At 42.4% G+C, this 27,252-nt stretch overlaps 1 protein-coding gene across 4 annotated transcripts; it reads right to left on the minus strand.

Annotated features, from left to right (window-relative positions):
• Positions 1-27,252, minus strand: sf3b3 (splicing factor 3b, subunit 3). 4 transcript variants are annotated; one of them, XM_080761648.1, is made up of 27 exons: positions 27,135-27,252; positions 26,322-26,452; positions 25,200-25,355; positions 24,885-25,055; positions 24,615-24,787; positions 24,244-24,385; positions 23,583-23,695; positions 22,747-22,884; positions 22,464-22,567; positions 22,084-22,249; positions 21,834-21,929; positions 21,302-21,374; positions 20,132-20,283; positions 17,151-17,306; positions 16,717-16,872; positions 16,023-16,166; positions 15,625-15,747; positions 14,164-14,318; positions 13,860-14,034; positions 13,042-13,247; positions 12,773-12,929; positions 9,794-9,919; positions 4,396-4,608; positions 4,152-4,250; positions 2,525-2,668; positions 2,048-2,152; positions 1-1,687 (listed from the first exon to the last, which is right to left on the minus strand). In XM_080761648.1, the coding sequence occupies exons 2-27, from the start codon at positions 26,389-26,391 to the stop codon at positions 1,547-1,549; spliced, it is 3,654 nt and encodes a 1,217-aa protein (XP_080617774.1). In that variant the 5' UTR covers positions 26,392-26,452; positions 27,135-27,252; the 3' UTR covers positions 1-1,546. The 4 variants fall into 4 exon arrangements, with proteins under 4 accessions (XP_080617774.1, XP_080617773.1, XP_080617775.1 ...); XM_080761647.1 differs by having other exon boundaries at positions 26,322-26,458; positions 27,132-27,252; XM_080761649.1 differs by having other exon boundaries at positions 26,322-26,446; positions 27,132-27,237.

Raw genomic sequence — 27,252 nt, forward strand, 5'->3', positions numbered from 1 at the left:
GGAAATGTGATAACACCCCTAATGAGCCTGGGTCCCAACACAATGTAGGTAGATTATATCTGGCTGAGAAAATGGAACAGACTAGCGGCGTCTATTCATCGAACCCGATACTATAAACAAAAGAAAATGACAGAATATAAAAACAAACTGATTTTGGTGGGGTTCATTAAAATTGGCCAGCCATCATATCAAATGGACAGATTATGTTATGCGTTTTAAATTATGTTTAGGTAACTGCCTGTCCATTAGTAACTTACAATATAATTTCTAAACATACTTTTTCCCGTCATTAATTAATTATAAATTTTCATTATTTTCAGTAGGTCAATTATTGTCCAAGGAAGAAGGCGAGACTTTTTTTGTTTTCACAAAGTTGTCCCTTGTGGCAGAGGAATTCATGAAATTATTGTGTGTAAAATAAGTTTGACACAAGACAATTAACACCATTTTCACAAGGATGTGCATAGTGTATACACTGTTCTAATCAAACAGCAGGAGGCCTTGGACGTGTATACACGTCTTTGGGGCTTTATTTATATAAAACAAAAACAAAACATTTTTTTTTAGGTTAGCCTGTACACCATACTCGTGTTTTCTCGCATGAGCGCTGCCGTTCACTTCCTTGTTTACGGCTCCAAAGAATGGCTCGTAACTCCTAATCTAGAGAGCTCTCCATGGTTTTAAAGGGACAATGTTCTGTCTTCATTTATGACTTCAGCATGCATCTTGTTTGGAATATAAACGCTTCTAGAGAGACTTTAGCGTGACCAGTGTGAGGTAAGAATGGAAGATTATGCCTCCCGGTTTTTAGGGGGAACGGAAGGGTGCGACCTTTCAGAGTAAAATCTGCCATATCTGCTGGCACTCTAGCGCCTACTGTATATTTTGAAATATGCTGGCGCATCCGTTTGCTACTTCTCAATCACATAGCTGTCAAAACAAACAACAAACAAAAACAAACATTCCCCTAAACTGACTTTGCGACCGCTCAACATCAGAGCTGTACAGTGACTCAACAGTGCAACGGATGTGCGCTTAAGCTGCACTGCATATTGAAACCAAAGCCAATGCCTCCAACCTCAAATCAGAAATGTACAATGTTCACGCCTAGCTAAAGCTTCTTTCTGTGAACCAAAACCACCGTTTGCTTGATAAAAAAAAGAAAAAGAATGAGAGGAAATTATGTTTGCAAGACAATGTACTGACTGTTGGGATTCTGATAATTCACGGTTTGTGGTAACAGTATGGAGGAGGTGTGATTACATTTCTCACAGAGTTGTCTGTTAACTAGCATCATCATCGGGATGTCGACTTAGTCTGGGGAGGCGACAATAACAACCATAACTCTGACTTTAGCAATTGAGGCGTTTCTAATGAGACCAAATTCAGCTTTATGATTGTATTCAAGCCGATGAAAAATAACTCAGTAGAAACCTGTCGCACGCCTGTGTTCGTAAAATTGTGATAATAAAGGTTTGTCCTTCCCGTTTGTCTTGAATGAATGCATACCTCCGTGGGGGGGTGGGGTGCCCAGACACATGCATGTTTAAAAAGCGTAGCGTGTGCGGATGTCCTCCAGCTTCTTGGAGACCTCGGGCGGCGTTTTATCCAGCTCCTCTGCAACACTTTTCTGCTTGTGAGGGTCCATGCTATTGAACTGTTCACACAGATCTCCATCGATCACATTCTGCAGAGGGAGAGGAGAGGACAGACGAAGATGATAAATTAAAAAAAGACAAAATTAAACTTGCATCATAGTTCCTGATCATATACTGTAAGTCGCCACATGTCACACTGTAGACTAAGCAGACTAAGATGAAGTGCCACTAACTAAGGGGTCAGGCTGGGTGCAAATGGAATGAGATGGATCTGTGCAACTTTAGCGCAGACTGAGGCAGGGACATGCAAAGAAACTGTGGGAGGCTATTGGAGCAGAGACTGCTGCTACAGTTTGCAGTCCCAAAACATGATGTGTTAAAAATTGGTTCCTCGACAGTCTTTGAACGCTTTCTCCCCTCATGTGTGTGCACACATGTGGAGTACAAACCTTGACAGGGAAGTAATACGATCTGAAGCTGAGATGATCTCTGCCACACAGCGGAGGGAACTCTGATCGCATGTGCATCTCCAAGTGCTGCAAGAAATCATGGTCCTAGAAGACAGGATGGGGAGGAGTGAGATCACAAGGACAGAAAGATGACAAAGTGACAGTGGTGGGAAGAGTACTCAAAGTATCAATACTGCTGAATGTATGAAATAATGTTACAAGTAAAAGTCCAGTATTCAAAATGTAATGTGGACATGACAGCAGATGCCATACAGAATGCCTCACAATCACCCAACGTTGGCTTGGTGTATATGGGTCTTTAGATTACTAGAGAGAAACCGCACGCATCCTTATTTCGTCCTTTTACCTTGTGGACTTATGGGACTCTAGTCTAGGCTGTCTATTTCCAGCAGTTGTTCCTGTCAGTCTCTATGCTTTGTGTTATCTTCGTCCAAGTTGTGTTGTGTGTGCCATTACCTCATGTGATGTGAATGGGACCAGTATGCCAATGCCTCCAGACAGTGTGGTGTAGACCAGGGACTCTGAGCCTCCGGGGATCAGCGTGGTTTTCTGGAGGGATAAAATGGTCTCCCCTATGTGGTAGTTCACAATGACCTCGGCCTGGACAAACGCATGCAGAGAGGCAGAGATAGACTGAACAATAAGCTCCATATGCGATTGTCACATTGTGCCAGAAGCGAGACACACAAAAAAAGGCAGTTAAACAGTGGGATGTATGTGTACAGTACATGCGAGAAAGTGTGACAGCAAGACAAAAGCACCATCGAGAAAACACTGAAAATCAAGTGAACATGGAACGGCTGAACTGGGAGGCATAGCGTGCTATGGCTGGAGTGGCACTTTCATGTTTATGCGAGAAGACACGTGGTTGTCTGGTTGTCTACAGTACACCCTCCACAGACTGAACAGTAGGCTTTAGCGGCGACAGGAACTATACACACAAAGAGAATTGGCATACAGTCTAAATTGAGAAGCCGTTTTTGTGTTTGTTGCAAGTGCATGCATGTGGTGCAGAACTGTAGCTCTGCTGCAGAACACATGGATATCAAACACCAGTCAAAAAAGGTCTAGGTCCTGAAATATCCCAGTTAGTATATAATGTGTTTAACATCCCTGGCAGTGAAGTGTGTGAGATGGTTGCACTTGCGAAAGCGTGCATTTTCTTAGGGGAAAGAACCTGCCTTAAAGGGCTGCATTTGATAAAGAAATCTCACGCACCCCACACACAACACACAGAATAGAGATGTTTGGCCAGAGGCTAAATCCAGGCGACCAAAACATCCACATCTAAAAACGGACATCGTCGAATTCCAAGCCACCCACCAACAAAAACTTTCAATCAATCAGCAAAATGTTCACACAATAGCACAAATCACTGACGAAAACATAAAAACGTGAAAATAGCTGACAATGGAAATTTTGAGACAAGGGAATGGATAATGTCTAAATTGGAGGGACTTTCCCAGGTCCAACTGTTACCTAAACAGTTTTCAACCAGCAGTTAAATATAGTGTGTGTGTGTGTGTGTGTGTTGAGTTTTTTTTGCAATTATTCAGTTGTTGACAGTTGGGGCTGTCAGTAGGCTTTTCACGATTACAAAGTTAAGACAATTGTCACACAAATAACTGCGATTTAATTGTGATTTTTGTGTTCACCTTTTACGCTTGTAATGACAAATTGTATGATAAAATAACTTCAATATACAAACAAATCCCTGACAAATCTAATTATTGTGTATGTATATATATATATCAATTCGAAATAGCTTACATAGACTTACATCTGCTATTTTTCGATTGACGATTATGCAAAGATTAGATTAGGCGATTATGTAATTGTGACAGGCCTAGAGGCGAAGAGTAACAGAGATGGGGGTGCATACTTAGTTTAGACTAGTCATTGGTTATGAAGAGTCATAGTAAGAGTCAGAGTAAAAGCGGCCATGTCTTTCCGGCATCCCAGAGCTCCTATTTTGAAGGAATCCCGGCATCGATTCGATTGTGTTAAGGAGGAAGAAGCCGAGGAACCTCTCTGTGGGATGAAAGTCAAGATGGACTGAGGGATTTGCGAAGGTGTGCGTTACCTTCTGCGAGGCTCCGTTGAGCAGGCCTCTGTCCCATAAAGCTTTGTTCCCTGTGGGGTCTTCATCCACGTCATCACTGGTGTTGGGGGGAAGACGCACCTGAAAAAACAATGATCAAATCATTATAGACCCTTCATTTGCTCTCTCATTTGTAAACGCCCCCTCCCCCACCCCAAAATGCTTTTCTTTTAAAGGGGCATAAATGTGCACGTGATCACATAAATAGACACACACGCCAACTTACTATACTGATGTTGCCGAACTTGTCGGCCGAGGCCATGGTGTCGTAGTCGAGCAGGCAAGCGGTGGTCACCCAGCGGGGATGCGTGTCGTCGGCGAAGATGATCAGCTGGTTCTCGTTGCGCCGGTAACGCACCCAGAAAAGGCTCTCCTGCACGTCGGACACGACCACACGCTGGCCAATGGTGTGGATGCCAGTGATCAGGTTGGGAACGTGCTATAGGAAGAGAACAGAGGAGAGAAGAAGTTACAGGTCATCTATTCCAGTGGTTCTCAACCTTTTCAGGGTGGGACCCCCAAAATAATCACATCACACAACTCAACACCACCCTGAGAAACACATGGAATTGTAGGAGTTAAGTTGAGGTATTTCTTTTAGTAGTTTTTTTCTTCGTTTTTAATATTGTGAAAACAGCAGATCTACAAGCTCACAACGCCTCACAGAAGATCGTCTGTTTTCACTTTTTTCAACACTGATCTAGTCCACTGTTTCCCAAACAGTGGAACCTTGTTGATCTGCTATTTTCACAAAGTTGGATCCCGGGGAATGTATAATTTCACAGGCTACAATGTTTGGGAACCACTGATCTATCCTACTACACTCTACAGACATAAGCGTGCACATCATATCTTGTACTAATAGCGAATCACTAGGTGTTCACTAGTCTCGCGTAGCCCGACAACTATTCCACAATCTCCAAATGCTCCGGAGCAAGCTATAAAGGATTAGATGATTTTGATTTATATTGGGTTAAATTTGCGCGACTGTAAAGATGAAACGGAAGCGGGGAGGAGGCACCACATCCACTTTATCGGTTGCTCGTGATAGATCAGAGCTTCCGTGCTCCAGACTGTATGACCAGAAACATTCCAAAATTGCGGGAGGCAACAAACAGTCCGGCCACGTGATACTAGGTGTTCACCAATGCTGTGCTAAAGAGAGCGTTGTGAACTTGTGTGTCGATGTTGATCATGTGCTACGGGAACATGGCCTTGTGGTTGGCTGCATGCACGTATAGTAGCAGTACGAGGTGAGCTGTGACTGGGGTAAGGGAAATCTCCCAGTGGAGGGGAAATTACTTTTCTGCATTTACCCAGAAGATGGCTGTTCAGGTGGCTCAAGTGAGCACACCAGTTTGACGTCGTTAACGTGGTTGCACACTGGTGATTTTTTTGCTGCATTTTGCGGATCCGAAAGCAGTAGACTATCAATAGCTGTCAGCCTGTCACCAACACCCCAATAGACCCCACTAGACGGCTGCAGAAAACGGATAAAATCGACCCTGGTCCGAAAAATGGACAAAGTATATGATGGCAGTGTGCAAATATCATAAAGTGAGGTCTTTTTCTTTTGTCTTCCGAAATTCCCTCCAATATTCAACCGAAAAAACGCACCAGTGTGCAAACACCTTTTGGGGTTAAACGTCTTGCTCTGGGACACTTGGTCATGTCTACAGTGTGAGGAGCCGAGAGTTGAACCCGCGACCTTCCTCTCTACCCACTCAGCTGCAGTTGCCTGTAAGCAGTGTCAGCTGCCCTGCAATTGGTCTACGTTTGTGGGGATAGAGATACAGACAGGGGTACAGACAAATCATGGTATAGACAGCTGGTCTAAAAATATCCCGCTACACACACTTAATACAGCACTGGCCCGCACTTGAGTCCCTGTATATAGTTTCAGACAGAAAACCACTGAAGTGACAGGGAGAAGAGTCAGGTTTATTTCTGCCTTTGTGCACATAACTCAAAACGGACAAGGCCGCTTTGATTTAGCCAGAATCTAATGAAATAATACATCATATACATCAATGTGATGACCTCATCACATTTGTGAAGACGGCTATATCCGTTTTCAGCCGAAGGAGTGTTTTTGGTGCAAAACGAATGCTCTATTGGTCTACTGAGGCCCACAGAGGCCTACTAGCAACGCGATCATTGGTTTAGCGGGAGCTCGAATTAATGTTTTATTAGGCTCTGATCATGGTACTCCATCTCATTATGAGCCATAATGTCAGTAAAGACAGCGTGCACGCAGGGGTTTTGGCTGTTTCTTATATGGACGCTAGTGGTGGCTAGCAATGAAGCTAAACTAAGGTAAATAATATTTTTTTAAACTCTGGATTAAGGGTAATTTATCAAATCTCGCTATCTCATCCCTGGCTACCTGTGCATTATTGAATTACTCTCGGGATCTCGGGCATGGCTACAAAGGAGTTAAGAGACAGAAAAAAAGGGAAAAGAAATCAGTAATATAATTATTATACCGTATATTGGTTGCTTATTTGTAACTGGTGCAATATATAAGTTCCAATAATTACAGTATATAAATGCTTTTTAATGTAAAATCAAAAAAGAAACATTAGTGTACATTTGTGTATACATTGAATTGTAATTTAGATCCCTAAACTAAACTCTTATATTAAATTATTATTATCTGAATATTCATTAGTTTAAATATCCTTTCCTGGACTCTTGGTGCAATATTTATCTTCTCTGTAAGCCGATAGTAGTTTAGTATACCGCACAAACTCAGTTGAACTTACTGTCATTACAGAACCTAATTTGGCCTCGTCACCCATGTGCAATGTATGATGTTGCAATGCTAGCTTACGTGCTAAATTTAACAGATGACAAAAATAAAATTTCACAGAAGCACAGCACCACTTCCACTACATGACAAGGACATGGGTTGCACCACTTCCACTACATGACAAGGACATGGGTTGCACCACTTCCACTACATGACAAGGACATGGGTTGCACAACTTCCACTACATGACAAGGACATGGGTTGCCGACACTGCACAGTTACACCATTGTTAACACCGTGAACTCTCTTGGTTTCTTTCTAGATTGCATGCATTGCCACAATTAAGTACACTTCCACGTGGTCCGTGAACAGGTACCAAAATAATTTCCCTCCTTCGGTTCCTGCAGCACAACCACATGGCTTAGAGAGACTCACCGTGTGACCAGAACCATATATGTGACATGCATCCTGTTTCAGAGCCACCACATGCATTGAACACATGGTCATTTGACAGATATTTAAAGAATATAAAACCTCCTCAAGATTCAAACCGGCATCCTCTGGAAGATGGTGCAGTGAGTTCTAAACTTCACCGGTCCTTCCATGTGGTAATTTGAATTATTTCAACAGTGAATATGTTGAGCAATATAGTCAATAATAACAAGGCCTTTTCAGACGGGCAGTGACTAGAGGGGGGGGGTCCCGAACCTCGGGACCAATATGTACCGAACCCAACGTGCCTGGGTACCCCCTATTAATTCAATTTTGGTTCTCTCTATCGGTTCCCACAGAGACGTGGTCAGTCACGCGCCATTTATTTATTTTCTACCCTTTTGTGCAGCGAACAGAGCTGATCTACAAGCCCACACCGCGTTGCATCAGTGACGCGCTGTGGGCTTGTGGCTTGCAGAGGCGGAGCCATCTCTCTGCATGGAGGAAACTTTTAAGAGAGGGGACAGGAGTCTTGCGCCCTGCTGCCTGAGCTGCCTCACTGCATGATCATGCATGTGCACTGCATGATCATGCATGTGCACTGCATGATCATGCATGTGCGCTGCACAGCATTGAATCATCAACCCACCTCCAATGCGCGCCCATGTGTGTGTGTGTGTGTGTGTGTGTGTGTGTGTGTGTGATCACGGTGTAGGGTGACGGGTCCAGGGGCCCAGTCAGTTTAGAGCTAACTTCGAAGAGAGGTGGCGAAAAAAAACAAGAAAAACAACAAATGATAGCCTACTCTGGCAGCCCATGTGCATGCAAATTTCTGTTAGCAAACCACAGCATGCAAGCTGCCTTTGTTTTCAATGATCCCTTCATTCGCACGTCGGAAAACACTCTCACCCATCGGCCGGAGATGTGTGAATGTGTATTTATGTCATTCTAGCAGTGGGTGAATGTGTATTTATGTCATTCCAGCAGTGGGTGAATGTGTATTTATGTCATTCTAGCAGTGGGTGAATGTGTATTTATGTCATTCTAGCAGTGGGTGAATGTGTATTTATGTCATTCTAGCAGTGGGTGAATGTGTATTTATGTCATTCTAGCAGTGGGTGAATGTGTATTTATGTCATTCCAGCAGTGGGTGAATGTGTATTTATGTCATTCCAGCAGTGGGTGAATGTGTATTTAATCTATTTATGTCATTCCAGCAGTGGGTGAATGTGTATTTATGTCATTCTAGCAGTGGGTGAATATGTATTTATGTCATTCTAGCAGTGGGTGAATGTGTATTTATGTCATTCTAGCAGTGGGTGAATATGTATTTATGTCATTCCAGCAGTGGGTGAATATGTATTTATCTCATTCTAGCAGTGGGTGAATGTGTATTTATGTCATTCTAGCAGTGGGTGAATGTGTATTTATCTCATTCTAGCAGTGGGTGAATGTGTATTTATGTCATTCTAGCAGTGGGTGAATGTGTATTTATCTCATTCTAGCAGTGGGTGAATGTGTATTTATGTCATTCTAGCAGTGGGTGAATGTGTATTTATGTCATTCCAGCAGTGGGTGAATGTGTATTTATCTCATTCTAGCAGTGGGTGAATGTGTATTTATGTCATTCCAGCAGTGGGTGAATGTGTATTTATCTCATTCTAGCAGTGGGTGAATGTGTATTTATGTCATTCTAGCAGTGGGTGAATGTGTATTTATGTCATTCTAGCAGTGGGTGAATATGTATTTATGTCATTATAGCAGTGGGTGAATATGTATTTATGTCATTCCAGCAGTGGGTGAATGTGTATTCATGTCATTCCAGCAGTACCAGAATGATATCAGAACAGCCTAACAAGACACCTGGTTCTTCAACCAACTGAACCCAGTATAGTACAACAAGACAACACCTATAGAACCAATATTCAGTTCAACCAACTGATCCCAGTACAGTAGCCTACTTCCAGGGGGGCTGGTTTACCAGGATAGTAGCCTACGTACAGACTAACAAGACAACATCTGGATATAGAACCAATGCCCAGTTCAACCACACTGAACCCAGTACAGCCTTGAACATTACTAAACACCTGGTTAGAATAACCACCAGTGCATGGGTGTGCGTGCTGTGCAGGTACACGCACGGACACACACGTGCAAGCACACCCATGCACGCTCCATTCATGTGTGTTACTAGTTGCTACATGCTAGACTAACGTTACTATTATTGCTACTACAGTACATTATTAATGGGTTGACCATTCACTGCCGTGAGGAGAAAATATTATAATAAAATTTGTCTCGTCTTTGTTTGTGAACTAAAACTGAAGACCTATTTCAACTTAGTTATCGTTTATACACTAGTTTTCGTCCTTTGACAAACATATTTTGTCATAGTTTCGTTAACGAAAACACCACTGTGTATTTGTGTAATTTCTTTTACCTTGTTCTCACACTTGCGTAGCAGTTTCTTCTTGCCCAGGTCGTAGATCCTTAGCAGTTTACCCACGCCCACCAAGATACGTCCCTGGAACGGAGCGATGGCCAAAGGAACGTCCTCCACTGGGGTCTGCAAATCAAATCACAGATAATCCATTAGCCCAATCAAAAGATCTCAGCCTCATGGTCACGAGGTCATGTTTATTTATTTATTCAAAATACAGCCTAAGTACCTACAAAATAAGAAAGCTGGAGAAAAAAAAAATAATAATAATAATAACACACTGCACTTTGATCGGCTTTATTTCATGGTCTAGCCCACAACAAACGATTATTCCCGCTGTGGCACCATTTATCTTCAGTGAGTGGACATTGGACAGTGTCTTTGGATAAAATTCCATTCAACTCCTACCTTATCCAAAGCTGTCCGCACTGCAGCGAGCCCTGCATTCTGAGTCCTACTTGATGAAATGTGTGCGTGTGTGTACTATGTAGTTATCAGTTCACAGTGCCAACTGGCACTTTATGGGAATGGCATGAGCCCTCTGAGGGCTCTGCTACTTCGGTATACTTTTATCTTGCATGATGTCAACAGGTGGTGAGCAACAGCACCGTATACATGTATAAAGCAGACAAACTGCAATTATCAACGGTCGTTGGAACGATCCCAGTGATCTTAGTAGATCGTAGCGACTACTTAAAAGGTTAGGACAAACTGAATATCGCTGGCACTGGGTGAATTAAATTATTATTTACTCTTGGCAGTAAAAGAGTTTGGCAGTTTTGTCACCAGAGCTAAATGTATGCTCTCCCTCGCTTGTGAGATTTGTCATCCAGGGCTTGTAATTGTCAGTAATTGAGATTCTCTTTGGTAGGACATCTTAATCAACAAGGATGTATAAAGCTGTTGAATATACATAAACACGCCAGTGAAAAAACTCAGAGAAATAAAAAATATGAAGCTAAGAGGTTTCTGCCCACCAGCAATGATTTGCACTTGGACAAATTCTCCCCATTATATTTTGAGGGCGTACGGATTAAAATATCAGGAGAATGGGTGACCAAACGACGGTGGCAATTTTGAGTGCTGTATATAGAGCAATAAAACATTTTTATCGTGGAGCCTAAATTCATGTGGCTGCCCTTAGAAGTGCCACCTAGAATCTTTGATGAAAGAGGAGCCGAGAGTCAGCACTTGGCCACGGTCAGACAGTCTGCGGCAGTCATATAAAACAAACTACTTGTGACAAGTGGAAAAATCATCTGACCACAACCGCCAGACAATGAACCACTATTCCTCAGGGGATCTGGACTGTGGTATGTGCGTGTGCATGCGCGTGTGATCAAAATGAGGCCTGTCCGCTTGTAGCCGTCACTTTTCTGTGTGTGCGAGTGCATGTGCAGATTGTGCACCAGTGTGTATCGGTTTCATGTATGTACAGTATACATCACAGATGCCGTACATGTCTCCGTGTGCGCTTGTGCTGGCGAGTGTACTGTAAACCATGAAAAATGGACACAATCATCTAAAATGACAAATTCCTTCCCAAAGCGGTTGGGAAATTCCTCTGATGTAAAGTGGTGTCTGGCTCCATCCGCTACAGTTGTCATCGTGACTCACTTCCCATGATCATTCAGGACATGACTCGTGTCCCATGTTCATTTACAAACACATATACATTACCTTGTAATGGATAGCTTGTTATAGATACATTTGGCCTATATTCCATTCCATAAGTAATGACAAGATTTCGCATAAGGACGCTAATAAATACCCATAATGTATGAGCCACCTCCTCAGCTGACTTAACAAATATTGTTTTCTTCTTTAATCATAGAATACTTTTTTTGAGTGGTGCAACCACTCCTACAACCAGCAATGTCCGTGTCTACCTATGTGGCCATGAGCACGAGTATATGACTTATTAGTACCAGTAGGGGGCGCCAGAAACAGAGAGGGATAGTGCTGCTAATGAGAGAGAGAGAGAGGGGGGGGGATTGCACCACTCAGTTCACACGGGTGTGATTTTTTTAAATACACTGGCAGAATTCTGGCAGAAATGACTTCTGGTAGGTCAAGTTACAGTACATAAAAGTCCCGCCTCTGTTCCCAGCAGGGGGTCTAGTCCTCTGGACAACTGGCCAGCAGCTCTTGACGCCAGACTATGGAATAGAGATTGGTTTAAGGTGCGTTGTCGCACGTTCATGGAATTCTGCTCGTCTTGGTATCGTCCCTTCATCTGAGCTTACATCTTCTGTCTAGAGAATGCAATGAATGTTTACAATGCATTTAATTATAGATTAAAAATTAATTGAATTTCTGTACAGTATTTCCAAGGGGCGGAAATCTCTGTACGATTTGATGCGATTACGAGGGCTACGATCGATTATAAATCGTTTACCGAATGTATCTCGATTCCAATACATGATTTATTTCCCCCTCACTGTGTGATGATTAACAGATTAATTTACTTCCATTATCTTTTATTACACTACAAAAAGCAGCTTTCTTAAAAAAAAAAAAAAGAATTCTATGAAAGCATACAAAAAAAGTTAGAAATAAAATAAATTGATTTTTGACATTTGTGAATCAATTCATAATTGTCCATGTCCACATCGCGATATTTTCCACCCCTACTGTATTTCCTAGTGAAATGGGATAAAGGTAAGTAATTATGTTCATCCACAAAGTGTGAAAAAGTTACAGAAAAAAAGAAACATGACAGTGATGAATCTGTATGTTTCAGAAACATATTTTTTATGTTGTTTAACATAATTTATTCATTAAAAAGTGTAAAAAAAACATAAAAAATTGGTAAATTACTGATGGCTTTGTGAGCTTCACCTGTGTGTGCTCACTGGATAATTCCCTACTTTCCTCACTATGACTCAAAGTACCGATAGATAAAATAACTTTAGATCTATAAAGTTTCTGTGGTTGCACACAGTAATATATCATGTAGAATGATCTGATCAAACCCACCTTATGCATAAACTCCAGCTTGTCTCCTCCGCTTGAAAGCCGATAGGTGTAAATGAAGCCGCCGCCCACTGATCTAGGGTTGAGGATCATGTCTCTGGCCACCCCTACAAGAACGAACCAATCATCTCCTGCGCTGGCGAAATGACATACTGCCACACTGTGGGGAGAGAGAGGGGGACGAAGGGGGTCAGAAGGCAAAATAAACTCATTGACAGTTGATGAAATGTGGCTGAGCATTTCAACCCCGTTATGTTCTATCCGTCCATTACCTGAAAGCGGCTTCATTCTGTTCCAGTTGCACCAGGTCCAGGGTGGCGCCTTGGATGGGGTTGACGAGTCGGATTAGCGAAGCCCACTGCCCGGCTCCAGCCTTGGGCGCTCCGAAAATGGCTTCTGGCAGGTTCTCATTGAGAAAAGCAGCAGCCATCTCAGCAGCCAGCTCCCTCTCATCCTCTCCTGCAGCCTCAACCATCTCCTACAGGGGTCAAACGCAACCAGAGCAACACATTGGTTCAACACATTGTGTGCCCCCCGTGAAATCATGCCAAGTCTATGGACAATGGACATTTTACAGAACTTTATAAACTTTTTAGGCGAAGTCACTGGCAAAATGCATTTACTATGACGTAGTACGGTGCCACAGTGGCACAACAATACATATCCATCATGATAAAAGGCACCACTCACTTCAAACAAGTGTGTTTTTCCCATTTAAATGTCCCATGTGTGTGTTCTCTGCATCATTTCCAATGGGTAACAGCCTAGTTATATAACTTATATTAATATTATTATTATCAATCCTAAACCACAGGAGCAAAAGGGAGCCTACTTGGGGCCATGAATGTGGGGAACTGATGCAAGTCGGAACGATATGGTCATCATAGATCACGTTATGATGACCTAATTAATATTATACTGTACAGTACCTTCCGTCCCCAACCCTTTCTTTGAATTTGATAAAGATGGTTCAGGATAGTTTCCAATGGGCATTGTCCTACCATGGGGACACCACAGATACTTCAGATGTGTATACATGGTCAAGAACACAATTCACTTGCGGCAACTCGCCATTGATTTCAATGCCTACCTCAGCCATCTGCTGCTTCCTCTGCGCTTTGGTGGCCTCTGTGTAGGCGTTGTGGTCGGTCTCTATCACGATGAGGTTGTTGGTCTCCGGGTGGATGACGAACTTCCTGGGCGTGTACTGCAAAGGGAAGGCCACCTGGTTGAAGACTGCGCCCAGCTTCTCCAATGCCAAAATTCTGCAGGAGACATTACAAATATTTTCTTGACGAATTTGCATGAATCACAAAGTTGCCCTATTTGGTTTCAAACGGCGATTTTCGCTGAAAAGCTACATGTCTGAGTAGCAGTTAAATGTGTGTCCATACCTCAGTGTGTTTGTAGAGATGGCCACTATGCCTTCTGGGCACTGTTCAGAGGCGAAGCCAGACGCATACTCCAGAGTTTCATACGACAGAGGGGTCAAATGGAAACGACTCTGGTACGAGTAGCTAAGCCAGGAACGACTAGACATTGCCAAAACCTAAACACAAAGAGAGAAGAGACGAAGAAATAAAGTGATGAGAATTACACAATAGAAACTTTCACCAGTTAAGGGGAAACCGGTGAAGGCTGACAGATTCACATTGGCTAGGAGGAAGAGGAAGAAATGGCACGCTTTTCACATGAGGTGCTATGAAGCGAAATCTTCCATTTCTTCATCGCTAGCGTACGTCTGATCTCTCTTTAGAAGCGTTGATAGTGTAGCTGCGATGCCATATGAAGTCAGAAATTAGCCCAGAACATCCACGCTTTGATCCGCTGCGCGGATGCAGTGTAGATTCAGAGAAAATATGGTTTAAAGTCAGGCTATAAACAAGAAAGTGAATTGGTGCGAGCGCACTTAACAGGTCGGGAGTGGCTGAGCAACGCGTTATCTAGCAACGGCCGTTGCCAAAAGAAATAATTTTAGCAAGACCATTTTATATCGATAAAAATACCTTAAAATGTCCATGGACGTCCTAGATACTCTGTGGTTTTATTTGATAAGACGCCTGTGGACGTCCTAGGCATCAGAAGTGTTAATAGTCCTATAACCACAAATTTGACCATTCGTTATTATGGATTTACTTCTCAGCCAAGTGGGCATGATCTTTGGGCCAAAAGAACTTGACCTGTACTTGGGCATGATCTTTGGGCCAATAGAACTTGCCCGACAGGCAAGTGCCTCTGAGACTTCAGTGTCAACCCCTGCACTTGACTGGAAAGGAATTACAACAGTCACAGATTAAGTTCCAACTGGGGCAAAGGCTATGTGCCAGAGAGGAGGAAAGCAGATCCAGAGGAAGAAAACCTCTGTAGGTAAAATATGAGATATAGCTTCATTAATACCCAAGAGAACAAATGCAATATAATTAAGATATCTGACAAAGACAACGTGTTTGATCTTCTTTTGAACTTAATTTGTTGCCGCTACATCAATTTTTTTCCTGACGCAGCAAATTCAAAACTGCCTGTTCCCATGAGGTTTGCATAGGCTTTTTGCTTGTGTACCCAATCCCCAAGCAAAGCTCGCTCGCTCGCACGCACGCACACACACATGCACAGAGTATCAATAATGTGCAGATTCACAAACTGTCGGTCACACAGTAAAAGCTGTTAATGCCAAGAGGTACTCGCAAGTGTACACATGAAAACCAGTGTGGTGTTGGGCTGGAGTCCCTTCCTTTGTGATTTTGTTTACACATGCATGCACACATCGTCTGCTGGAATTCTGGAGGGCTTTGACATGTTGCATTCTTGTGGATGAAAAATACTTTTATTTGCCCTAGATTGATTCAGATACTTACAGCTTCCTGTCCTTGCATTCTCACTCTGAAGAGCTTGACGGGGCGTGAACCGAGGTAGCGGGTTCTGGTGTCGGACAGGTCACCAGTCACTGGATCCAGAACAGTCCTCAGGAGAACACCGTTCTGGAAGGGGATTATGGCAATCGCAAATATATTAGATCATTACATGCTACGGTTTCCATCTTCCTGGACTTTTACAAGCACAGGTGGATGTTAGCCAAATACTATCGATTTTAATAGTTCCATTTTATAGTTGTACATTTTTGTTTAAGCCATCATCTACAATCTTGGTTAACGAAAGGTAAAAATTGAATAAAGGCTCATCCTTGAGGATAGATGAATAATAAGTTGCTGAATGAACATTAAAAACTAAATACAGGTGTTATTGTACTGCATACCTGTAATCCAATGTTGAGGTAGAGGAAGCCAATGGTTCCCTTCTCTCCCAGCTCGTCCTGTTTCTCTACTCCTCCCATTTCCACGATACACAGAGACTCTGGTTGAGCCGGTAGGGCCTGCATACTCAGAGGCTGCAGACAGTCCTGCATGGGGGGGGAAAATAGTTAGAACACAGAAAAACACTGGCTACCCACAATCAGACAAGTACAAGGACCACGAGAGAGGCTTGTACCACATTTTCGCAGAGAAAGAGTTCCGCTCCAATACACGAAGATGGACATCCGGATAAGGCTGACATAAATAAGGAAAGGGAAAAGAAGTAGCTCAAACCCCCCTTTCTCTGGGAACCAGGTGGACAGCACAGAATACAAATCTGTCTCATGAGAGAATTTATTCCAGAAAGGAATCCACAGGTCAGTCTACTCACAGCATTTTCATATCATTCTAAAATAGTCCTCCCCCTCAATATCAACATCCATCTGCATTAGGACTGCCCAGTTTGGTTAGAAGCAATATCCTTGAATTTAAAATGTCTTGTATGTTTTATTGATTTTATTGATTCTTCCAAGCATCAGACCTAGTACAATTTTCTCCATTTAGATTTTTCTTCCAATCACAGAAGATAAGTTAGATAACTGGTCACTTGTACATAGTAGTGCATGTATATGTGTCTTTGTGTTTGCATGCTCGTACCGAGGGGTCCAGTGAGATGATGCGGACGGTATTGTCGACCAATCCCACGGCCAGGAAGCGCGAGCGTTGCTCTCCGGGAGGAACATTGGCGAGGCTCATGCACACCACATCTGCAGACATCTCTTTCCTCTCTGTGTACTCGTTCAGCTGCCCTGACTGGGAATAGGGAGAAGGGGATGGGAGGATACACACACCATTTCATAAAGGTTTCTTTTCAGTCACCTCTTTTAATCTATTAAAAAAAGAGAAGAGAGGCAGTTGCAGCAGGAACGAAAGATGTGAAATTGCACACACTGTTTAGATGAGAACTGAGAAGATGGAAATCTTTTCTGTGGTGAGAGAGAGAACACAAATGGATGAAAACATAGTCCCGCCCGGCCTGGCAAAGACAATGGAACTACCATGTTGTATGCTTGCTGGTGTATGTCTCTTACCGGGTCCATCTCAAAGTAGACAAGCTCTCCACCGGTGAGAGCGATGACCACCTGCCGCTGGTTCACAGCACAACGGACGATGGTCTTTTTCCCAGGTGTCTTCCATTCGTTCACACGCTTGTCAGCTCTGATATGACGGATACCATCTGGGTAAACCTAAAAGAGAACGAGCATTCGATTATTAAAAGCTGCCATGAGGAAATGCTGAGCTACAGAAGGAAGACCTGAATTCTGGCCAGCAGGACGAAGACCTGAATTCTGACCATCAGCACACAGCAACCTAGTTCACCTGTGTCCCTGTGATAAATAATGATCATTAAATCAGCGGCAGTGGCTCAAGGGTAGAGTAGCCGGTAGAACAGCAGGTTCCCAGTTTGAACCTGGGCTCCCCTAGAGTTAGTGTTGAAGTGTCCTTGGCAAGACACTGAACCCCTAATTGCTCCTGATGTACGGTTTGGTGCCTTGCATGGTTTCCGCCGCCATTGCTGTATGACTGGGTGAATGTAATGCACAATCTATGTAAAGCATTTGCATCTATATAAATGCACCATTTACATCACATTATTAATTCTGCTCCTGCAGATTTCCTCAGCAGAAAACCCCTGGTTTCTTCTTTGTACTTTAAAAATCAATGTGCCAGGTGCAGGCGCATGATAAAATACCATGTTCATCCCAAATACATCGTATTACATTTAATCATCGACAAATGTTGGTAATAGTGTGAGGTCAATGAGCATGATGTCAATGAGCTATGCTATACCATGACAATAAAGAGGGCAATGTGTGAACAACTCTTCCCTTCCACTTCCCCGTCTGTGCTGGCAATTTGTTAATTTTATAGCTGGCAATATATATACTGGTATTGCAGTGCTGTGTGAACATAGCTTATGTGCTGTGAAATTTCTATGGTTTAAACTAGGGATGCACCGAAAGGGAAATTCTTGGCCGAAACCGAATACCGAATATAGGAAACAGGTGGCCGAAAACCGAATAGCCGAATACATCTTTGTTGTAAAGCTACCTGATTATGGCAAAAGACATGATTATGGCAAAACCTAACTAAACACTTATGGGTCCATTAAAAAACATCTAAATAATTGGAGGCTTTGTGATTAATTAATCTCAATTAATCACATTTCGCATATCAATAGGCCTATTTGACCTGAGCAGTGAGCTTTTTTTTCTACATAAGCATAGGCAATAAAAACAAGTAGTAATAATAATAGTGATAATAATATTATTTATATAAAGCTTCTCTGAGTACTTAAAGACACTTTTCAAGGAGAACATGAGAAAACAAATAAAAACAACTTTATTAGAGAAAAACTAAGACTATGGAATCAAATAAATTAAAGTGGAATGAGATAGCAATATTCCAGAGGTGGGTTTGGATTTATAGGTGGTGGCATGTCTCTGAGTTTTGGGAAGTGCATCGTTTTGACAGGTCTGCCTGCTGTGGACAGTGAAACCCTGACCATTAAACACGGGCAGACGCAACGATACAGTCTATCATTTATTGTTAAAGCTCCAAATGATATTCCCATTCGTCTTTGTGTCTGCCCGTGTAAACGCAGCAGCGAGTGTGAGGGGACGAGGGTTGGGGAACGGATGTAAAGTACAGTGTTAAAACTAACGTTAGCTCCCATGCTAGCTACTAGCTTCCCTCGTCAACAGAACACCACCACAGATCGGGTGGAAGCTGCTAATATCACGTTGCTTGTGCCCGTGGATGGGAAATAAGATTTAGAAGGCTATGGAATCGTGGATGAAAGCACAGATGTGTGCAATACAGTTGTGTCGGATCTGCCTGTGCATTCCGTGACTGCTGCTCAGTGCTCGTGTGTTGTGTTGCGACTGTCGCTGGCTGCTAAATGATGCATCATGCATAATTAAAGAGCGTCATAAGCATGCGCCCTTCCTGCGCTGAAAGTAGCAGATCTACAAGCTATCTACCCGTCGAAATGCACAGCGCGTTGGGCTTGTATATCTGTGTTTTCCTCGCAGTTTAGTTCGATTCACAACTTTAGGACCACTACTAGTATTCGGTGATATTTTTCGGCTTATTTGAGCCGAAACCGAATAGGCCGAAAATACATTTTTAGCCATTTTCGGCCGAATATTTTCGGTGGACGAATTTTCGGTGCATCCCTAGTTTAAACTAATGGAGATGACAAACAGAAGGCCTCAACCAAATCCATATAATAGTTGGACTGCATTAAGCCATCCAAAAACTATTTGTCTAGGGGCTCAATTCGGCAAGACTGAGGCATGATTCCCAATTCTTGTTTTCAATGATTCAAAGTGTTTCACTCTCCACGTTCCTATAATGAAAGCTCAACTAATAAATCAATGGTGTTCTCTGATCTGATACATTTAATTAGACCTTCACTAAACCCCACCTAAAAAAAGAGATCCAATCCAATGCTAAATCCAAAGCTTTCGTCACCTCATAGCTGTCAATGTTATTTTGCATGGCTGTGTTGTTGAACACACAGCTTAACGTCTGGAAAGTTACACAACTGACCCACCCAGGTGATGGCAATAATACTAATCAACATAGTCTTACCGTGCATTACATGAAAACTGTCGGATGGATTGTTGGATATCGTTTCTCCCTCGAACATTTCCTCATATTTCTAAATGTCATGCACATTTGTACAGTGCATAGCCTACTGCAGACCTTGTTGACTAGATTTACAAGACATTTTGAAGCTCTTGCTACTGAAATGTTCCACTCTTAGCTTATGCATGTTTCATGATAACTACTTTTTATGCATGTGATGTATTGCCATGCTTTAATTTTTTGCTTATTGAAAACCGCTCTGGATTAAGAGCGTCTGCTAAATGCCTAAATTGTTATATCCCAATCATTTAACATGCCTCTCAATGCGTGGACACTTAAGTGGGTGGGGCTTAGCGAAGGGCTAATTATCATTAATATGTATCATTAGCCCTAGCCCTTGAAGGGACTTTTGGCTGACCTGAACCAGAGCGTCTTCGCCGAGCAGGGAGCAGGACAGAGTGGGAGTGGTCCCCAGGAAACCAGAGTCTGTCACTTCCTCTACGGTCTCCCCGATGGACAGGACCAGGGTGGCGTTGACGAAAGACACGATGATGTAGGCGTCAAACTCATCTGATGGCAGAGAGAGGGAAGTAGACAGTGTTTACATAAACAGTGTTAATAGTCTTAATAAGTCATGGCGGTGATGATCACCATCAACGGGGGCTGTTCACACTGAGCACTATATATACACACACACACCAACTATTACAAAATATATACAATGGTGACGATATAGTTATTACTGTAGGCGTGTGCCATCTAGATTCGCTCCTGCGAACTCATTTCTAAAAAAATTGCAAGAATCTTGCATTGGTTGGCTGTCCAGTTCATAGTTAACTCTCATAAAGCACTTTGATGTTGTCTGTTTAAAGCCACAGTAGCCACACATATTTGCATGGAAAAAATGAGAATAGTGTATGAAACGTGATCTCAATTCCCGTCAAGGAAAATCGAGATTCACATTTGAGCAATAATCGTGCAGCACTAATGTGAACAAAAATTATAGGAAATACTATTCAAAACAGGGGGTAGAGAAAGGGAGAGATGGAGGGTTTTTTTTCTGTTCCTTTTGTCCTTAGGTTTCATTCTGACGGCACTGGCACAGTCCTGATAAACCCTCTAACTTCAATCAAAGAAAGTCGGTGGATTGGAACATGACCAAACTCTTGGCTGCTCTAGCAGTTTCCCCAGTTTCTGTGGAACGGGGAGCGACTAAATTTACTGAATCTGCACCAAAGCAATAACATTCAATTGTCTGTAAAAAAGAAAAAATCAGACCAGTCTAAAGCGAGTGGTGCAACAGCAACCCCCTATTGGTCCTCTAAACATCGGGACACAGGGATATACGTAGTCACATAGGTTGGGACATAGGGACAAAGCTGTTCCTTGGAGTGGTTGCACCACTCAGAAACTAAGCGTGGTTCAACAATCTAAAAAAGATAATCATAATTAAACAATACATTTCTTCATTTCTTTGACATTGTATATTTGTATTCCCAAAACACTGTATAAAATTATGGTTTATTAAAGTGAAATATCACGTTTTAAAACAGACAAAGCAGAGTTGAAAACCCAAATGTCGCTTTACCTTCAACGTGTCTGCGGACAGTCCACACAGCATTAGGACTACCGGGCAGCTCTGACACAGCCATCTCCGACACCTGAAGAAATACGGCAGGACATTTTGGAGTGACAGAATGGTTATTATTAACTGACCTTAATTAACGTGATGTCCCTTTCCTGATCTATGGAATGTGGTTGGTGTTGTTTGGCATGGTTGTGTCATAGGCATAAACCATAGCAGACAGGACTCATGACACCCCCAGGAGGTTCAATAGTGAACTGCAGCCTACTGTTCTCCACACAGCCTATATGCATGTCAGATCTCAATACTGAAATTAAGTTATTAGATATATACATACAATTACGTTAACATTTCTGTGCGCCATGACATTCAGTAGTCAAACACCTGTTTCTAATCTGCACAGCAGGGATGAGAATAATAAATTAAATTCTGAACTCAGGACAGTTCTGAACAGTTGATAAAACCTCAACTATGAAACATGGATGCAAGAAGAAAAATAATACATTTCAAAAGATAACTTGACGTTGAGCTGTACCTCCAGACCGTGTCTGAGAACCCTGAGAGTAGACTTGGGTCCTCTTCCACAAGCCACATACAACTGAGGGGTGTCCTCATTGGCCAGATCAGCTATCTGTCAAACACAAGAAACAATTGTATCGTATAAACAGTCTGTATTAGGGCTGCATGATTATTTTGACACAGACAGAAGAGATCATAGCAAAACAAAGACGAGAACGGACTAAATGCTGGTGCTGTGGAGAACAAAATTAACAAGTGAGACTCACCTGACAGGACATGATGGGAGACAGGTTCTCCTGTTCGTCCACCAGTACCAGGTTCTTCAGAGGGCGGGGCTGGAAGAAGAAGGTGTCTCCCTCCTCCAGTGGCATGGCAGACGAGAACTCTGGTTCCTCGTCATCATCGCCCAGGTGGGCGATCTGGTATAGGTAACTATAGAAAGAAAAAAGGGAAAGGGGAAGTGATATAATGTGAGATGGAGAGCAAAAGATAAAATAGAGAAGAGCATGTAGGACAGTTATTTTGGGGTGGAACACAAGCACAGAAACGCTCTCTGCATAGACCAAACTTAAATGACTACAACCATCAAGGGAATTGCATGCATGTAAAGATACATAATGTGTCAGAAAGCAATGGACACACTTACTGGTTACCAAACTCAGATGACACAAACAGGAATCCAGTCTTCAAAACACACATGGCTGTTGCCACAGGAATTGTGTCAAAGTACTTCATCCTGATTTCTGTTACCTACGAAACACCACATACTGGTTTAGATAAATGCAGTACAATTTAGAATTAAGCCGCGGAATAAGCTGCTTCCCAAAATTATTGAATTCCAAAAGGCCACTGATTATCTAATGTTCCAACACTAGTCTGTATCCTTTATCCATTCAACACCATTTCCTCCTCTCCTCCTCCCTCCTCACCATCTCTTCGTCTGTTTCCAGGGTAACTTTAAAGATGTCTCCTTGCTCAGTCTGAGCCAAGAAAAAGAACATGGTCTTGGTCTTGTGGGTGGCCGAGCAGACAAATATCATCCCACGCTCTGGGTCATCCAGATCATTCTGTGGAGGAAAGGAAAAGAAAGGCAGAGTTCAGTCAACCCAAAGAAAATGTGAATAGGAATTGAACATATCACTGAATATATCACTCCCGTTTTAGCTGCACTCCACTGGCTCCCAGTACGTTTTAGAATCAATCTTTAAATGGATCAGCGCCAGTTTATGTTTCCGATCTCCTAAAACCCTATGTTCCATCTAGGTCACTGAGGTCAGCCAACCAAATGCTCCTTGTCATTCCCAAGGCAAGGTGTGAGAGAAGAGGGCACCAAGCCTTTTCAGTAATTGCTCCTAAACTGTGGAATTAGATTCCTAGCCGTGACAGGCTGGCTCGAACACTACCTGTTTTTACATTTTAAAACTCATTTCTATTCCCTGGTTTTTAAACCGTGAATAATGTGTACTCCTAAATGTTTGATTTTATTGTATATGTTTTTATTACTGTATTGTATTAGGTTTTATTACTGCTTTGCCTAATTGTACAGCACTTTGGTCAACTTTGTTGTTTTAAATGTGCTCTATAAATAAAATTGGATTGGATTGGAGTGAACAGGCTAATCGTGCATTAATTGCTACCAGACGCAAATGGCAATTAGTTTACACACTTGGGGGCACATGAAGCTACATTGTGCCATGTATTGCAACTGTCAGTTCATACAGTATGTGGAGGTGTTGGATGGTATGCGTTTGTAGTCGGGCCTCACCCTACGACGTGGGATGGGACAACGGATGTCAGGCTGGTCTCCAAAGTTCTTGTAGGTGATGTAGTTTTCAGAGCAGATCAGAACTCCACTGGGCCCGTCAGAACCACCAGGGACTAGAGCGGAGAAGAAATAGGGTTAATCATGTGGCCTACGTTTCCAAGCTAATTTAAGCTTTCTGTACATGAAAAGGGACATGCAGATCAGACGGCTTCTGCAACCAAAGCCCTGTTGGCTACGATATAATTTACATAAAATAAAGTCAAATAAAATGCAAAATGGTATGCATCACAAATTGGAAGAAAAGATATATAAATATTTTATATAGTTAATGACTATAGGTTGCAATAATACATAATTATATCATCGCTGATTGGTGGAAACCTTGCATGTCCAAAACCATTGCTTTTCAGGAAATGTATATTTCCTCTAGTATTGAACAACACCTTCAAAAAAGAAGTATAAAATAGGGCAGACATTTATGGGGAAAAAAAACATTGATGAATAAAGGCGAATTTTTCCCAACAGCGACAATAACATCCATATTATATTATATTATATTATATAAATATGCAAATTATAGCAAGATTTCACCTACCGCTACCCACATTTGGTGAAAACCCAGAACTTAATATGAATGCATGAGCACTGCTCAGCTCCTTACCAGTGATGAGGAAGTTTCCGTGCTCTTCCAGGGCCTCGCTGTACTTTCGGACCACGTGGTTCAGTCCCAGGTCCAGCTCGTAAAAGGTCAGAGTCTGCTGAGTGTTGGCCGCTGCCTCTCCTGTGGGGTCATTGTCGGCTTCCTGAAAAGGTCACATAGGAGGTCATGGTCCCAGCAATAAGAGTGAATGGGCTACAGGTCTATAACTCTGCAAGTGTACATTCTCAGAGTATATTAAATTGACATTTAAATATACAAATTAGGCATTATGTAGGAAAATATGCAAAAAATTGAAAATATGAAAAAGCTACTACTGTGGATTTTGTGCACACACACACACACACACACACACACACACACACACACCGTACCTCATAATCCATTTCCAGACAGGCAAACATGGGGTTCTCGAAGCCTACATCCACTCCTACCACATGGTAGACCAGTGTGTTAGCTTTATGGGCCTCCAGTGGGGACGAGATGGTCAGTCTGGCTGCTGCATCTCTGTTCAGAATATATACCAACTTCTGTTTCTCTGTGGCTCCTGCACAGAAAGACAAGAGTGAGGGAAGGAGGAAGACAATATGAATGATTTCTGTTTTTTCTTTTCAACCTCCCATCGCTTAAGTTATGTTTTGTACCTATCATGACAGCTCTGCCTTTTGGATCAACGGCGAGGAACTGCCCGGGGACGATGCGCCGGCAGCCACTCTTCCCGAAGGTCTCCTGGTGGATCTTCTCGAACATGTTCTTGGAGGGATGGTACTCCAGGATGACGATTCGACCACTGTCACTGCCCACCACAATGTAGTCTTCATAGCGCAGGGCAGAGTGAGAGAGTGAATGAGAGAGAGATAGAGAACATATGCTGTCCACCCAAATGGTTTAACAAAATAAAGCTAGTTCCTAAATAGTTATGGTGGAATTGGGTCACAACAAGATGTGCTTCTACACACCTTTGGTTCCTCCAGTGAGTCTGAATGCCATCAGCGACCTTATGATACCAAACACCTCCATTGTGAGCAGAGTGTGAACCTTGCCCGTGTTAGCATCTGGACGCAGCAGCTCAATGATCTTCCCCCGGGAAACGACAATCTCCTGCATCTTGGTTCCTACCGAGAGACACAAGCATTAGCGTAGAACAGATATCAACCAACAGAGCGCCGAAGTCTGACGTAATTTCACATCCTACCTGGTTCGTTTTCCCCTCCATTCTGAATTCCCAGACTTTATTCTTGTGTTAATTGCGTCAAATAAAAACTGTGTTCCAAAGATAAACAAATGATCCTGACAGTTACACTCATATGGATATGAACAATCAACTGCCAAAATAGTTACATTTTCGCTTGACACCTCCCCGACAATATCGCCTAGAAGATAGTTTGTTTATTTTTTACCACAATGCTTATGAGAGATTTAATATTAACCCGGGCTACCCAATGTTATTCTCCATAGAGAAATGACTTCCGCAAACCAGGGAAAGAGCGAGTGACGTCATGCCAGGACACCAGGTATTCTATAACCACCTTACACTACTGACAGCAATGTTGTGTGCTATAATTCACATAGGGTTGTGGATGCACGTCGTGGTCTAGAGCAATCCTACTGTACATGCAAGCACACACCGACAGACGAAAATAAACTGCAAATCGAACTGATCCCCATTCTTCTGCAAACCTTCAGCTGGACATTTCACAGCAATTGGCAGCTTAAATTGCATACCAGTGGATAATTAGTAATTACACAAGAAAGCTGATTAGACTGATTAAACAAAAACTAGAAAGGTGTGATTGCACAGAAACGAGTCGTGACGAATCCACTGGGAACTGAATTCCATCTTAACATTTATATTATATTTTGAATGTCACAACAGTGACAGCAGTGTGTGAAGCAAAACCAAAAGCTTCACTTTTCTGTTGTGCAAAAGTTAACAAAAAGCAGGTTCACTTTGCTGCCAAAAGATTCTCAGGCAGAGAACAATAGTGTGCTGCTTACAGCAACCACACTAATAACAGACATAAGCACGGACTAAATTAAGAAGGCCCACACATTCTCACATGTGTGTGATGTGATCTTACCTGAGAAGTTGCCATGAATGGCATGTGTGATGCCAGTGGCCCTCTGCAGGGTGAGGTTGTACAGAAACATGGCTGCCTGTCGACAGGTTCCTCAGGTAGTGCTGTTTAGAGAGCCCTCAGCTCACCTCAAACTAAAGCTAAACAAGGGGGTAAAACATTATACATAATGATATAATGAATGTAACAAAAAATGCCTCCAGTTCACAGTTTAATATACATATAAAATAGCCAAAGTATAGGGAGAATTGCTATGCAAAATAATTGCTCGTGTGTACCAACTTACGAATGTAAACAGTAGCATTTAAGGCATTAGCAAGTGGCTAGGCAAGGGATTCTGTTTTAAGGTTTCTTGACTGCTAACGTGTACACACTAAGCACTGTTTATGTTCTAGTTTTTAATTTACTAACATTCCAACGATACTGTATAGTTGAATTCCCAGTTAGCTCTGTTAGTACTAAGCAGGCTACGATAACAGTTAGCTGACTGACTGAGCTAGCTTGCATGCTAGCTGCACATTACCAACACAATAGTATTCCATTCCAATTTCCAAATATACCATACAAGGGGTCTGCAGGCAGATGGCTAGTTCTAGGCTCGATGGTGTATATTAATTTCGCACTAATACTTGTTTAAATTATGTCAAAACACTCGCCAGCAGCTGGTTTCCCATTCATTCAAAGTGCCACTTCTCCTTGATACATCCTTGCAGTTTCGAGCTACATCATAATAATAATAATAACAATCGAAGCGTGCATATAAACACCCTGTGGTTCATTGAGATGTGTAGGTGCTAATAAAAGATGCTTTACCACTTTTGGAAATATGATGATTCCGATATCGAGTGGATTAAGATGTAGAATTTTCCGTTTTCAAACTACTTTGTAAGTGAACGATGAGCCGCCGTTTATGTTGCGGGGTCCTGCGTCTCTG

Source organism: Protomyctophum bolini, assembly GCF_963924005.1.
Source record: "Protomyctophum bolini genome assembly, chromosome: 4".
NCBI classification, from domain to species: Eukaryota; Metazoa; Chordata; class Actinopteri; order Myctophiformes; family Myctophidae; genus Protomyctophum; species Protomyctophum bolini.

What these genes read in the sequence shown, in the direction of transcription:
- sf3b3 (XM_080761648.1), bottom strand. Translation starts at nt 26,391, where the DNA reads ATGTTTCTGTACAACCTCACCCTGCAGAGGGCCACTGGCATCACACAT. An exon ending in CATTCATGGCAACTTCTCAG is followed by an intron (nt 25,356 to 26,321) that starts GTAAGATCACAT and finishes GTCTCTCGGTAG; the next exon opens with GAACCAAGATGCAGGAGATT. An exon ending in TCCCATTCACATCACATGAG is followed by an intron (nt 2,153 to 2,524) that starts GTAATGGCACAC and finishes CCTGTCTTCTAG; the next exon opens with GACCATGATTTCTTGCAGCA.